General features: G+C 45.1%; 1 protein-coding gene across 5 annotated transcripts in view; it reads left to right on the top strand.

Moving 5' to 3' along the window:
• KIF13B (kinesin family member 13B) overlaps window positions 1-15,390 on the top strand; it is a 173,148-nt gene that overhangs the window by 76,078 nt on the left and 81,680 nt on the right. For all 5 annotated transcript variants that reach the window (XM_077331968.1, XM_077331976.1, XM_077331959.1 and 2 more), the window contains exons 11-15: window positions 3,366-3,578; window positions 7,596-7,706; window positions 10,068-10,202; window positions 12,492-12,622; window positions 13,881-13,967. In XM_077331968.1, the coding sequence (XP_077188083.1) occupies window positions 3,366-3,578; window positions 7,596-7,706; window positions 10,068-10,202; window positions 12,492-12,622; window positions 13,881-13,967 (677 nt within the window). The remainder of the gene's footprint in view (window positions 1-3,365; window positions 3,579-7,595; window positions 7,707-10,067; window positions 10,203-12,491; window positions 12,623-13,880; window positions 13,968-15,390) is intronic.

Below are 15,390 nucleotides of genomic sequence, written 5' to 3'. Positions count from 1 at the left end.
GGAGAACTGGATTTGATTCCCCACTCTTCCTTCATGTGCAGCCAGCTGGGTGACCTTGGGCCAGTCACAGTTCTCTTAGAGTTCTCTCAGACCCACCTGCCTCACAGGGTGTCTGTTGTGGGGAGGAGGCAATTGTAAGCCACTTTGAGACACCTTGGATAGTGAAAAGCAGGGTACAAAAAAGCAACTTTTCTTCTCTTTGTAGACTCTTAGCTTGTCCAAGCTGAGTTTGGCTATGGGTGGGGTAAGGGGGAATGTGTATTATTTAGTTTGAGTCTCAGAAGCAACTGTCACTTCTAGGGTTGCACAGAATATTTAGAGTTGCTTTTGGCTAAAAACTACAACCGTTGAACAGAGAAACTCTTCAAAGGCCCCAGAGACCAGGGCTGGGAGTAGATGGTGCCAGGCAACATGCTTAAAATCCAGATAAATATTATGAGTTTTCTTTGTACCCTGGCACCGGCAAGAAAAGATAATCTCTAAATCTGTGCCTCTTGATTGCATTTTGCCAACTCTTTGCCAGTACATTGTTGGCTGGATTAGTCATCTTGCACAATTACTCAGTTCTGTGCCTGCCTCAAATATTTTGAAAGGTCTAGGTTATTCCCTATTTGAAAGGTGAATTCTTGGACGTCTTTCTCAGGCTGCTTTTCTTGCTAGGGAGCCAGAGTTTGCCCTCTGTTCATCCCTTCCCACGCACATCCATTTCTAAATACGGTAGCTGTCCAGCCTTGTGGCAAAACTGCGACTTCTGGTGTTTCCTTACTTGTTTTGAATCAAGTAAATAAACTGCATATATCAATACAACTTTAAATAAATAAAGCTGGTCTTGATCTTTAAAGGATTTAAACATCAAAACCAGTGTTATTTATTTTATTTTATAGCTCATGCTTCTAACCCAAGGTGGATTGCGCAGTAAACAATGAAGCAAAGACAATCTAAAGCATACAACCAACAGTGCTTAGGACTAGATTACAATGTTAGAGAACAAGGAAATGAAAGAGTATAATATATACCATTGAGCAGTATAGTATGAACGGAGGAACAGGACTGTTCTGCAGAATTGAAAAACCATGCAGTAAAAATAGTGTAATTACAAGAAGTAAATGAAAACTTTACATAGTGCCCATGGCTATTAGCTTTCTTCAGATTTGTAGGGCTGGTTTGCCCTCTTTGTCAACAGTCTACACCAGGGATTCCCAACCAGGGGTCTATGGCCCTTTGGGGGTCCACAGGAGCTCATAAGGGGGTCCGTGGAAGCTCTTAAGTGGCGTGGTATAGGTGGGCCAGGCTGTCTTCTCACCTGCGAATCTTCTTTCCAGCCTACTTGAAGCAGAGCCACCATAGTAATAGTAAAGGCCCGGGAAGGGAGCAAGAAAGCTGTGGGTGGTGATGTCACTTCTGGGGTGGAGGTGGTGGGGTGTGTGGCCAGCTGACATCACTTCTGGGGCTCCTTGAAGTTTGAAAAATTATTTCAGGGGCTCCTCCACAGTCAAAAGGTTGAAAAAGGCTGGTCCACACAAAGGGCATATAGCACTGGGAGAGTATTGCTCTTTTGCTTAGGAGTATTGTAGTGAAGCGACATTGCAAATAAGCTGATGCAAAACTTATTGTCAACCATGAACCTATCACCTCTGGTGTTAATTTAGAACTGTGGAGAAACTTGTCCAGGGGGTGAACAATCCCTCATTGCAGTATTAGACACTGCTTCGGAAGTACACCCAAACCATGGCTTCTTTGGTCTTTTCTCCTATGGAGAGAGTAACGCTGACCTACACTGACAGGCTTGCTGGAGACAGGCTTGGTCAAGGCAGCTCACGAAAGTGAAAACACAATAAAATATTGTAAGAATGATCAGCAATAAAACAATCAGTAATAAAACAACCCATAAAAACATGAGTGAGGAAAGTCCTCAGGCTAGAAACAGGCATTCAAACAACTTCCAATTAAAAGAGACGTCTTGACTGGCTTTTTAAGGACACTCAGATATACACACTTGGGACCTGTTCAGTGAACTCTTGTGGATATATGCACTCTAAACTCAAGCCTGCCTTTCCTCCCAGGAGGCGTGCATGGGGTTATTTTCACTGTACCCTCATCCTCTGAGCCATTTGCCTGAGGTCTGGACCTGGATTTCCAGCATCAAAACCAAACATTCCAGCCTGGGCTTCAATGAGTATTGTTACAAAAAGCCTAAATTCATCGAAACAATTAGGCTCGTTGTAAAAACACAGATAGAAACAATGTTAATAACGCCCAGTGGCAGTGCTTGACCCAGATTTTGTGGGTGGGTTTAAGTACAGAAGTACTGCCTACAACTAGTTTAAGCTAAGAAGTCTCCCTCACAACCCCTACCCCAATAACAGCCCTGCTATGCTTCCGCACGGTAATTGTTGGTGCAGCCTAGGTTCAGTGCTTCTATTCCTCACGTAGCTTCCAGTGCAAACAGCATCCTGGATGTGCAGAAAGATAAAGGGAGAGGAAACAGAAAGGGCTTCAGAAAGGAATTTCAGAAATAGAGTAGAAATGTTACGTGATGGAAGCTGTTCTGTTCCAAAATAATAAGATCAAAATGTAGAGGGGTGCTTCATAGAAGGCCAGATTGGAAGCTAATCCGATGGTGAAACCATTATGTATTCACATTGTTGGATCTGACACGGTGGCCTTCAACCCCTGGGTGGATTGTGAGTATTGGGCTTCTGAACTGCTGCTGCTGTTAATGATGGTGGAGTCTATCCTTCTTCTTTTGGAGTTCCTGAGCAGAAATTGGCATACAGATGCTGGGAGAAGGACATGTTCAGGCAGGTCAGGAACAGACAGACGAAGCCTGTTGATTGACAGGCACAAAGGGAGTGCAGGGAGACCTCCTGCTCATGTCCATAGGCCACAGTTAACACTTCCTGTCATGCAGAAGTAGAATGTAGCCTGTTGAATGTAAGACTCTGTACCTGTTCGGCTACCTGAGTGTGGTTGGCAAAGGGAAAGGGGAGAGAAGGCTTAGTGATAGAGCATCTGCTTGGCGAGCAGAAGGCCACAGGTTCAGTTCCCAGTATCTCCATTTAAAAGGATCAGGTGTTAGGTGATATGAAAAGGACTTCTAGCTGAGACCTTGGAGAGCCGCTGCCAGTCTGAGTAGGCAGAATTAGAAAACAATGCTGTAAAAACAAGGTGATACAGTCACCTCCAACAGATGTAAATACAAGAAAACACAGAAGTCATTTACTTTTTGGATAGCCATAACATTCTTTTTCCTTTTGCCATTGTGCAGCGAGCCAATGAGCCTTGGCCGCAAGCTCTCAACCCCTCTGGGCTGCTGCAGCTGATCAGAACTGCCTAAATTCTTCTCCCTTCTCGTAACTTCACAGGACAGCCTTGGTGGCAACAGCAAAACAGCTATGGTGGCAACGGTCAGCCCGGCAGCAGATAATTATGATGAGACGCTTTCCACCCTGAGGTACGCGGACCGGGCCAAGAACATTGTGAACCATGCTGTGGTGAACGAAGACCCCAATGCACGCATCATTCGAGAACTGCGGGAGGAGGTGGAGAAACTCAGGGAGCAACTCACCAAAGCAGAGGTACCTCCACCCAGGCAGTTTTACTTGGGTCCAATGTGTGGTCCGTCGTTTGAACAGATCGACTTCTGACTCGTTTTTAATTAATTTTGTTGTTATGTGTGAAGTCGTGTCCGATCCATCGCGACCCCATGGACAATGATCCTCCAGGCCTTCCTGTCCTCTACCATTCCCCGGAGTCCATTTAAGTTTGCACCCACTGCTTCAGTGACTCCATCCATCCACCTCATTCTCTGTTTAATTAATTAGCAACCATTTTTTTTTAGTGCAAATCAATGTAAATTAATGAAATTACAAATATTTGAAATTACACTTGCTGGTGTGTGTGTTTGGGGGGGGGGCATCTTAGAGGAAGCATTCCCCTTTTTCTTTTTTCACTTTAAGAAACGCATGTTCACGAGGCTGCCTGTCCCTGTATGGTCATGCCTCTGTAATGAGTGAGTGCTGACTTCCCCTTGGAATAGTTTTTGTTTGGTCTGAAGGGATGGTTGCATGGCATGCGATGCAGTAACTGAAGTGAGGCAGGTTTGAGTTCAGGCCGCATCATCAATTGCAGAGATAAAAATAGGCAGAAGAGCCAGTGGTGCAATGGAGAAAAGTATTCATTGTTGAGTTTTTTAAAAATTAGGGATTTTTTAAAACTGGACAATAAATATTTTTCTTCACTGCACGAGAGGCTTGTCTGGATGGATAGACTGCCTGGGAATCCTGTGTAAGCCACCTTAGTTTCTGTGACGAAAGAATGCAGTGAATAAAACATGCAAACATATGCAAAGTTCATGTGACTGAACAACTAAGATTTCTTCAGTCAAAAGACAGCCTTATAATTTATTCCTCATTAAAGAGATCCCTTGAAGTTGTTTGGTCTTGCTGTATCTCTTAGCCATCCCTAACAGGGCGTTTTCAGCACTTTGTTTATCCTGTTTATTTTCTTAAAAGTTGTTTTACGTTCTGTGATTGATAGCCGAAACCTGACTCCATGGGATACCTTTTAGAACTCTGCTGTGGCAACACTAGGGAAGCAGGCAAGCCCAGCCAGGTTTTGGTAGCCCACGCATAATTTCAAAGAGATGACTTCTAAGGGATTCTAATCTGTGCCAGATTTCTTTCTGAGCAAGTAAGGGCAGACTGTCTAGAGTTTGTCCCTCTTTGCCCTGATAAATTCCTCTGCATGTGCATTGTCCCCCATGCGCAAGTAATGGCACAGGATTTAACTTTGCGAGCACCACATTACTAGAATGGCTCCAGACCGCTAGTTTGAGCCCACTTGACCTTAGAGTTTGACGTGTTCCTTCTCATTTGCAAATGGAGAAGCCACAGCTTGTTCTCATACTTATTTCTGGCAGGGAGACATTCTCCAGCCTTGCTGTGGAGGCCTGTGAATCTTCTTGCAAGGAGGGGCTGCAGCTTGTTCTTCTCATTCTGCATGTCCACCTGAGAAAAAAAAATCCCTTCATGAAGAAGAGTCTAAAGCCTGCCTTTCGGTGCAGCAGTAACTTAAAGGAGGCTCCAAGTTCACAGACAGTCTATCCTTGAAAGTCAGTTACAGAGAGCAAATACTGGGGATTTGCTGTTGCATTTGGGGTCTTCTTGGAAACATCTGAGAAGCATCCACACTCTTGGAAACAGGATGCTGGGTTAGTCGGAGCCTTGGACCTCATCCAGCAATGGGTTTTATTGTGTGCTTACCTGATTGCTTCCCCCCACCCCCCTTTTGAGCCACCCACCATAGAAGAGGAAGAGTTGGTTCTTGTGTGCCGCTTTTCTGTACTTAAAGGAATCTCAAAGCGGCTTCCAATCGCCTTCCCTTTCCTCTCCCCACAACGGACACCCTGTGAGGGAGGTGAGGCTGAGAGAGTCTTGATATAACTGCTTGGTCAGAACAGCTTTATCAGGGCTGTGGCGAGCCCAAGGTTACCCGGTTGGCTGTGGGGAATCAAAGGAGTGGGGAATCAAACATGACTTGTCAGATTAGAAGCCGCCACTCCAAACCACTGCACCAAGCAGGATCCCCACACCAAGCTGGTTGGGTGCAAGGCTCTGTGGGGTGATAATCCTGTTACCATCTGCAGCACCGCTAACTTTGCACAGCAAGACGTTAGTGGCACTGGCCAGGATGAGCTACAGAAATATAATTTTCTTTGGGAAACAGCTAGCAAGTATATACCCTAAGGTCCAACAAGTATAGTCACCCATGAGTTGTTCCCGAGCTGGGAAAAGGCTGTGTGAGTTTGTGTTTCTCAACTGCAATCAATGAGACTAAGGCGTTGTTACATCAAATGGCACCTGAGCACATGCAGACTATGTCACTGAGATGTCCAGTTCTACACTAGCTTGAAGGTGCTGATGCTTTGCCATGTTGGCTGCAGATAACACTGATGCCTCTTCCAGTCTAGCATTTGATTGTCAAAAAGAGGTGCTCAGCCTTGTGCCATCCACCCTGGGGGCCCTGGCCCTTAATCCAAGCATGTGCAGTCACTCAGAGGTGGTAGATGAGCTGACTCACACTGTTGATCTCCACGCAGCCCAGAATATTCCACACTGCCTAGCAATGGCTTTCCAAGGTCTTTGGGAGAGTCTTGCCACTCTGCTACCTGAGAGTTTTTCCTCTGGAGTCTCTAAGGTAGAAGCGGGGCAAAGTTTTTAGTGTGTCCATAGAACGGCCTTTCTCAACTGTTTTTCTGTTGAGAAACCCCTGAAATAGTCTTCAAGCTTCGAGAAAGCCCAGAAGTGGTGCGATCGTGCAGAATATGGTCGGGAAGCAGAGCTGTGTTCACACCCACCTTGGGCCCCAGGCCCCTCCCCTCCCCAGCCCTCCATGCCCATCATCAGCCATTGGGGGGGGGGAGCGAGAGCAAGTCAACATGAACATATATGGTCATATCATGATAAATGTTTAACAAATGTAAAGTGTGTGTGTGAATATATTAGCCCACGTCAGACCACACCTGGAGTACTGTGTGCAGTTCTGGAGGCCTCACTTCAAGAAGGACGTAGATAAAATTGAAAGGGTACAGAGGAGAGCGACGAGGATGATCTGGGGCCAAGGGACCAAGCTCTATGAAGATAGGTTGAGGGACTTGGGAATGTTCAGCCTGGAGAAAAGGAGGTTGAGAGGGGACATGATAGCCCTCTTTAAGTATTTGAAAGCTTGTCACTTGGAGGAGGGCAGGATGCTGTTTCTGTTGGCTGCAGAGGAGAGGACACGCAGTAATGGGTTTAAACTTCAAGTACAACGATATAGGCTAGATATCAGGAAAAAAATTTTCACAGTCAGAGTAGTTCAGCAGTGGAATAGGCTGCCTAAGGAGGTGGTGAGCGCCCCCTCACTGGAAGTCTTCAAGCAAAGGTTGGATACACACTTTTCTTGGATGCTTTCGGATATTTAGGGCTAATCCTGCGTTGAGCAGGGGGCTGGACTAGATGGCCTGTATAGACCCTTCCAACTCTATGATTCTATGATTCTATATATGTATTTATGTATGTATATGTATATACTAGCTACCACCCAGGGCCGTGAAGAAACCCCCGGGTTTCATGAAACCGTGGTTGAGAAAGCCTGCTGTAGAATTCACACATCATAAGAGCTTTATTGGTTTTCTGCAGGGTTCAGATTTAGCTGTTCAGAGCCAAGGGCCTCTTTATCCCGTTGCTCTAAGCCTTGGTCACAAGAGAGAATTTGGCACAGGCTGCACAATTTAAGTTGGAAAACTTGTACAGAGTTAATTTGAGGTCATGGTTCTATATTTTGCTTTTAGGGGGACATTTTTCTCCAGTAATCTGCTGTGACACTAAAGTGCTGAATTGACAGCAAGGAAGCGTTTGCCATGCAGGTGCCCTCATTATATACTCCCATTCATCTTGGGTGATGATGCCTGAGCACCCATCCATGACTTGTTTTTTTCAGGGAAGCAAAAACTGATAGTACATCAAACATAGATGGTGGCATTTGCAAGAAGTAATTTAATATTATTCTGGGTTTTCTTCTTCTTCTTCCCCACCCCTCCACCTCATTTTTAGGCAATGAAATCTCCAGAACTGAAAGATCGCTTGGAGGAATCTGAAAAACTCATCCAAGAGATGACTGTGACCTGGGAAGAGAAGCTACGGAAAACTGAGGAAATTGCACAGGTCTGCATTTGTTTTGTGGATGCAGTTGTAGGCATATTCCTTCTCCCTCTTCCTTCCAATAATCCCTTTAGAGTAGACCTTGATATTTATGGGGAATCAGGTCAATTTCTTGTCCTTTTAGGATATCTTTGCTTAATCCCTCTGATGGGAGATTTTTCAAGAGAGATTATTTCTGTTGTTATGACTGTTCCAACCTTGTCCAACTCCATAATTTGAGGGGCTATTTTTTTAAACCATTTGTCCAAAGGAGAGATTAATGGGATTTAATAAAAATAATCGTGCAGAGTGTTTGGCAATCACACAGAGTAAGTTGTTGTAATTCCCATTGTGTAAAGGGGAGCCTGAGAGCCGATTTGGATGTTTATAAAAGGCATGTTGGGCAGCCCTCATGGGGTTCTTCCTACTCTGAAAACCAGTTTGGTGGTGAGATCCATATATGCCCTTTGTTGTCATTTTAGCATAACAGGAAGAAATCTAGCCTGACTGCCTTTCTGATGTGTTAGGTTAATGTGTGGATGCCCCTTCCTGGAATGTGTAGCCTTTGTGGGGTTTGCTAGATGTTCAAATTGACATGTGCACAGGGAAAATTTGGACCATTTCAGATTCAACTGGAATTGATTTGAGCTGAATCCAAATCACCCAAATCAGCCTTCACTGGTTCAGATTCAACTGAATCCAAAGCAGGCCAGCCCCCCCCCCGAGGGTATTTCAGCTGCCTGAGAAAAGGGGGGGCATTTAAAGGGTGCATCAAGCAGTTGATTGTGACTCATCTGCTGCTTGGTGTGCCTTTTAAATGCCTCCCCCAACTTCTCTCTCCACTGCCAGAGAAGGCTTGGGGGAGGCTTTAAAGAGCATGCCAGTCAGCTGATGTGTCATGATCAGCTGCTTGGCATTTAAAGGGGTGGGCAATTTCTCTCCCAGCCAAAACAGCCAAAGCAAGCTTCTCTTATGGGGCTGGTTAAAACTCATGGGATGCTTGATTTGGCTTGGATAAGTCCATAGATTACCTGAATCAGCTTTGATTTGAGCCAAATTGCCCACCCCTATGTTCTAATCTGCTCTGAGGGAATTGTACTAGATTTCTTTATTTATTGTATGGCGCATGTAGTGTAACCAGGGGATCAAAGGACTGTCTGTCAGTCAGGTTGGGATATTCAGAAGTGGTTTGCCGCTGCCTGACTCTGCATCATGACCTCTAGTGTTTCTTGGAGGAACTCTATCCAAATCCTTGGAGGATCCCATTCAAATACTAGCCAGGGTCAGTCCTGCTTAGCTTCCAAGATTTGATGTAGCTAGGCTTGCCTGGGCTATCCAGGCGCTAGAGTGCTGACTAAACATGACAGCAGTATCATCATGCAAGGGGCAGGGAAATGACATGGGGGAATAAACCATAAAGGACCTGTGTTGGTGATGTGTGGAGTGGAAGTGATTTATTTCAGAATTGTGGCTCTTCTCCAAGTTCTGCTTTGTCTCCTTCAAACTAGGATAAATTCAAATGTTCAAGGGTGGCACTTAGAGGGTTTAGAAACAAGCTCTTATTTGCATGCCTTTGTTTGTTACATCACTGTTACGGCAGCAGGCTGGTTTGGTTAGCAGCTTGTGAGGGGAGTTGGGAAGACAGGGGCAAAATGGTTCAGTTTGCACATGTGTTGATCTGATCAGTTCTTAGATTTTTTGAGCCTGTTCAAAGATGTGGGAGGTGGTTGGTAGCATGTGCAGCAGATTCAGGCCACAAAACAACCACTGCTTGTTTGTCTCTTTTATTTCTCAAAGTTATGTTCTGCTTTAATTGTGACCCTTGCTTTGTCCACCATTCCTTTGTTGTGGATAGGGAAAGAATGTTTCACCTTAGGACATAGATCTAGTTATTAAAATATTTATACCCCATTTTTGTCTTGCTGTCATGGTGGCTTACAATTCCACACTAACATCACATGCAGTACTGTAAAATTCCATTAACCCATCTCACAAAGATAATTCCATACGCCCCTTTCAAATCTCCAGCAAAACCTTACAGTGCCTCCTGCTGTTGAAAAATACCAGATTTAATAGATGCCAAGCTGCTAGCCTTACAAGGGGAAACAATAAGAAGGCAGTGACTGGAGGGCCATAACTGGAGTATTGGGGCACATGGGAAGAGGTGTTCCTTCAGATCTAGGTTTCCCTATGTTGTTGTGCCTTTGCTTGTGTGCAAACCATAAGAGCTGTAGGGTGGTGCAAAGTAGCATGCGACAGTTGTCTAGCATAGCATGGGGATAGACCCATCTACCCAGTTCACAATTGTAGCATAGCTATGTTGCCTTTGCTTTAGCACATGTCCCCTTACTTGCCCCCTGACTGGAACTTTGTTTCTCTCTACAGGAGCGGCAGAAGCAGCTCGAAAGCCTTGGCATCTCTCTCCAGTCTTCGGGGATCAAAGTTGGCGATAACAAGTGCTTTCTGGTTAATTTGAACGCTGACCCTGCTCTCAATGAACTCTTGGTCTACTATTTGAAGGTGAACTCCTAGCACGCGGGCTAACTTCAAAAGACATAGAAGTTTCTAGAAATCCAACTTGGGAGCTCTTCCATAGAGTCCATGGCCACTGTTGTTGTTAGCTGCGAAGTTGTGTCTGACCCATCGCGACCCCATGGACAATGATCCTCCAGGCCTTCCTGTCCTCTACCATTCCCCGGAGTCCATTTAAGTTTGTACCTACTGCTTCCGTTACTCCATCCAGCCACCTCATTCTCTGTCGTCCCCTTCTTCTTTTGCCCTCAATCACTCCCAGCATTAGGCTCTTCTCCAGGGAGTCCTTCTTTCTCATGAGGTGGCCAAAGTATTTGAGTTTCAAATACCATGGCCACTATGAAGGCACAAATGCAACCTGTTATATTTTAGCCCTCTTAATTCATACTGGAGATGTGTACACCTAATATCAGTACTTTGAAAAGAGTGCTGTTGCAATTCAAAGTGCATCCTGAGAGCAATTTATACAATCGGCCTGCAAGGTAGGCCAGTGTAATGGGCCCTCATATTGTGAACATGATGGAGAGATAGCAGCTTGCTTAAGGTTAGCCGGTGGGTACTTGTCTGATAAGAGACTTCAATGATGCCCACTTTTCATTCTCTTAAGTGTCATGTTACTTTGTTGTATCTTTAGGCATCCTTTCCAGCATGGTTAGAGTCCTGTAAACTTGACATTGGTGGTAACCGCAGGGGGGCATGGGTGGTTGGTAAGCTCTTATTTGTTTATGCCCAGCTGTAGTTAATGTAGAAAGCAAGGTCAGGAGGCACAGCCCAGAAAAAAAAAAAGAGAGACGAGGATACACATTCACAAGACTGGATCTTGTTTTGTAAAATGTTCGTTTTCAGGGAATCACCATTATGCCTGTTTCGGGCTTGTCTAGGAGATAGGTCAATCCATGTTTGTCTGTCACAATAGAAAAGGGCAGGAGTTCACCTTAAAGACAAAATCTGAGCACTGAATCATGAAAGCCCCTACCCTGCCACACATTTTGTTAGTCTTTAAGGTACTTATTGAACTCTAGCTCTTTTCTACGGCTTCGGGATGTTCAGTTGGTTAGACACACACTTGTTCTCCCATGTCTGTGTGCTGTCCTTTTGAAGTTTTTCTGGACATTCCCTTTAAGGAGGGAAGATGGGCTCATGGAAGTGGTTTAAGGGCCACCCTTTTAATTTGTCCTAGCACAGTGTAGAAGCATGCAAGGGTGAGGGAATAAAAGAGGGAGGACCCTTGTCGTCACCACCTTGCTCTCTAATAAGCAACAAAAGAAAGCTTCTATTTTTGAGAGAGAAAGAGGCGGCAAAGAATGTTCCAGTCTGCGTAGGGTCTGGCTTGCAGCTCAAACGGCTTTGTCAGCACTGAGCATTCTTGAGACTGCAAATCTGCTGCTTAATGTGAAGGTGGGACCAACAGGGGCCTTGGCAACCAAAGAAATTCCAAAGGGTAACCTTGGCCACTTGCAACACAGTCTGTTTCTTCTTGGCACCTGGATTTTTATGTTATAGGTCAGTATACTTGGAGGGAGGGGGCATGTATGCTGTCAATTCCTGTATGCTCAGATCAGAGACATGTTCTGCATTTATCTTGAACAGCCTTCAGTACATGTTAAACAGCTGCTGGGTGTTCCGGACTGGGTAGGCTAAAGGATGAAGGGATGTTGTTCCCAGGTTCCCTCTGAATGCACCATGGGCATCTTCTTGGCTGCCATATGTTGCAAGTGTGTCTCTGACAAACGTAGTTCAGATTTTACTCTGTAATGATATCTTGCTTGATTGCCTTTATTTATGAGCGGAATGAGTGTCTCCAGAGCCCTTTTGTGGAACTGTTTTCAGTTTTCCATCTCTGGCGGTGGGTGTCATTTCCAAAGTGTGACCCCACATGAAATTCCTACATGTTGGAGAGAAGGTGAAGCTTTTCGCACAGAATATGGGGGCTGCTTTTCAGCAAATGTTCCCCTGCCCTGGGGGGCTGGATCTGAGGTGGCATAGTCAGGAAATGTAATTTTTTCCTTTGACATTCATCCTCTAAAGTCTTAGTAGCCAATTTTGGGCTATAGATGATCATTTTAGAAGAGCTGTATGTGTGCGTTGCATTCTGGTCAATGCATTCAAAAAATCCAGTCCCCAGTTAAAATTACATCCAGGGTGGGAAAGACTTCTGAGTCGTCGAAGAGATGTCATCAGCAGTTTTACTCAGCATTAAAACAGCCCAATACTTGTACAAATGAATTCTCTGAATTTCTACTGTATCTTTAATGTGCCGGTTTGAATCTTCCACAGGAACACACGCTAATTGGGTCAGATAATTCCCAGGATATCCAGCTATGCGGAATGGGGATTCTGCCTGAGCATTGTATAATAGATATCACCTCAGACGGACAAGTTATGCTGACACCTAAGAAGAACACCAGGTGACTGAATGTTTCTCTGGGTATCAACTGTCATATTTCTATCATTTTTAAAAAAAAAAATCCCATCCTTCCTCCAAAGAGATGACTCGCCGGGGCCTTCCCTGCCTTCGTTTTATCCTTGCAACAATCCCGTGAGTTAAGTGAGCACGATAGAGGAGTAAAAACCGCCAAGTGACAGAGTGACCAATGGGAGCAGCCGGCTGAGTGCTGGGAAGCAGCGTCAATTGGCATTGAGGGCCAACTGGAAGGAGGTCACCAGGGGGGAAATGGAAAGGCGACAAATCCGAGGCGGTGTCTGCTGAATGTGTTTTTCAAAACGTTACTGATCGAATGTTGTATTTTTGATACCGGAAATCCAGACACCTTCCGGTGAAGAGTGATTGGGTAAGGCATGCATGTGAAACGATCGGAACGGGAAAGGTCACTGCAGCACTCCGGAGAAATTAGAAGTTGGGAAACATGCTAGAATCCCTTGCTGAGTTCTATTGAGGCTGTGTATTTTATTATTATTATTGATATTATTATTCGGTTACCTGCCACTCTCAGCACGCCGGGATGGTTTATGATTAGAATGATATATATCCAGCATTGCCTTTAAATATTTTACAGAAGAATAGCCTCAGGACTGTCACAGTTCGAGGGCAGCACTGCGATCACTTCCCAAACCGCCATTATTTATTTATTTTATTCATTGGACTTATTGCCTGCCACTCCCAAGTTAACTGGCTCATGGTGGGTTGCAAAAACCGGTTCCAGTACAACCCCCCCTCCCCATTAAAATCCAATTAAAACACAATAATATAATATACTAGCAACATGGTGGTAAAAATAACCCCATCCTAGGGAATGGAATAACTTGTCAACTAGTTGCCACCAGAGATGTCAAAGAATTGGTAGAAGGTGTCTTCCTTGGGGGGTAGAGGTTAGTTTCAAAAGACAAATCTTGCCAGTTTCCCAGTTTTCCTTGTCAGCAGCTTGGACACTTGGCCCTCTGCCAAGTTTCATGGGTCTGGGGTTTCTTTTTAAGCAGTCTGCCTGCGTACTCCAAATTACCCCACAAGGCTCCCTAATACAGAACCATCCCGAAGCACCACAACGTGTTTTCCTAGCTTCTCGTAAATTTCCATGTGCCTCTCCCCTTGTAAAAAAAAGGGATCTAAAAAGATCCAGGTTCCATGAACTCTTACACTATGCTTATGTTTTGTGGAAGTAACCCTCCGTTGAAATTGCCCTGCTTGCTTCTCTTTCTTCATCACAGAACATTTGTGAATGGCACCGCAGTCACAGGCCCCACACAGCTGCACCACGGAGACAGAATTCTGTGGGGAAACAACCACTTCTTCAGGTAGGCTGCTGGCTTGTTGGCTTGTTCTGCGTAGGTGTGAGGTGAAGAAAGCCTGAACTGATTTGGGGAAAGGCTGGGCATGAGAGGATAGATTCAGGTGGGTCGCCGGGTTGGTCTGAAGCAGCAGAACAAAGTTTGAGTCCAGTGGCCCCTTGAAGGCCAACCAAGGTTTATTCAAGGTTTGAGCTTCTGTGTGCATGCACACATCTTCAGATACTTATATCTTGTATCTGAAGAAGTGTGCATGCACACAGATGCTTATACCTTGAATAAACCTTGGTTGGTCTTAAGTGTCTCTGGACTCAAACTTCTGTCTCTCTCTCCCCCTCCCTCCCTCCCTGTTTCTCTCTCCCTGCCTATCTCTCCCTTGACTTTAGAAACTGGGGTCATCTAGTGAAAGTGAATGATAATGGATTTAGAACAGATCAAAGGAAGTTTGGGGTTAAACCAATTGACTTATGGAATTCATTGCCAGAAGATACAGTGATGGCTGTGGGCACTACCTTTGAGGGCTTTAAAAGTGGACGGGGTTTAGGAATTTATTGCAATTAGCCACGCTAGCTCAGCAGATCCTCCAGGCGCAGGGAAAGCGTGTTTCAATATCAGTTGTGGGGCAGGACAAAACAGGAAGACTGCTGACTCCAATCCATGTTGGCAGGCTTCCTGGAAACATCTGGCTGGCCACTGTTTGAAATTGAATACTAGACTAGATAGACCCTTGGCCTGATACAGCAGAATTTCTCTTACGCTCTTCAGTGAGGTTCTCTAGCTTGCCTGTGGGGCTGGCCCCTCCCTTTCTTGCTATCTGTGAGGTAGCAGATGCTCTGATTGTGCATTGCCTCAACAGGCAGGGAGACGGATTCATTTGGGGGCTTGATTGTAACCGCAGCAAAGCACAGATTTCACAGCATCAGAGGTTATGCAATCTGAACTTTAATTTCCTTTGAAAAACAAAAACGTTTTCTTGTCATCTTGATTGTCGAGGTTAGCAAAGTGTTGCTGCTGCCCTTGTAAGCTGAAAGCTGAGAGAGTCCCGTCGGGTTTAAACAGAGTTTCACCTACCACAAGAGGAGGCACATCCATTCACAAAAGCTGTTGAAGACTGTTTCAGTCCCCAAATGAAGGCTAATGCTTAACTTACTAGACGATAGTACGCTGTGAGGCTTTAAATTCTATGCAGACTCTCCCCATGGCAATGCAGGAAATAGAAATATATGACACCTATAAACCCCTTGGTGATATAGCATTATACAACCAAGGGGACCCTAAAGCGATCAGTATAGATCTGCCTGGGCTACTGCAAATTACAGGTGATCAAATACCACTCTTGCCCCCCTCCCCAATCTCTACACGTGGTAAACCAGCATGCCAGGAAAAAGAGTAGAGCGCTGGCTCGAACCTTGGCTACGGGTGTGCGGTCAGC

This window comes from Paroedura picta, chromosome 1 (genome assembly GCF_049243985.1).
Source record: "Paroedura picta isolate Pp20150507F chromosome 1, Ppicta_v3.0, whole genome shotgun sequence".
Taxonomy (NCBI): domain Eukaryota; kingdom Metazoa; phylum Chordata; class Lepidosauria; order Squamata; family Gekkonidae; genus Paroedura; species Paroedura picta.
This window is presented reverse-complemented; position numbering and strand designations above follow the sequence as displayed.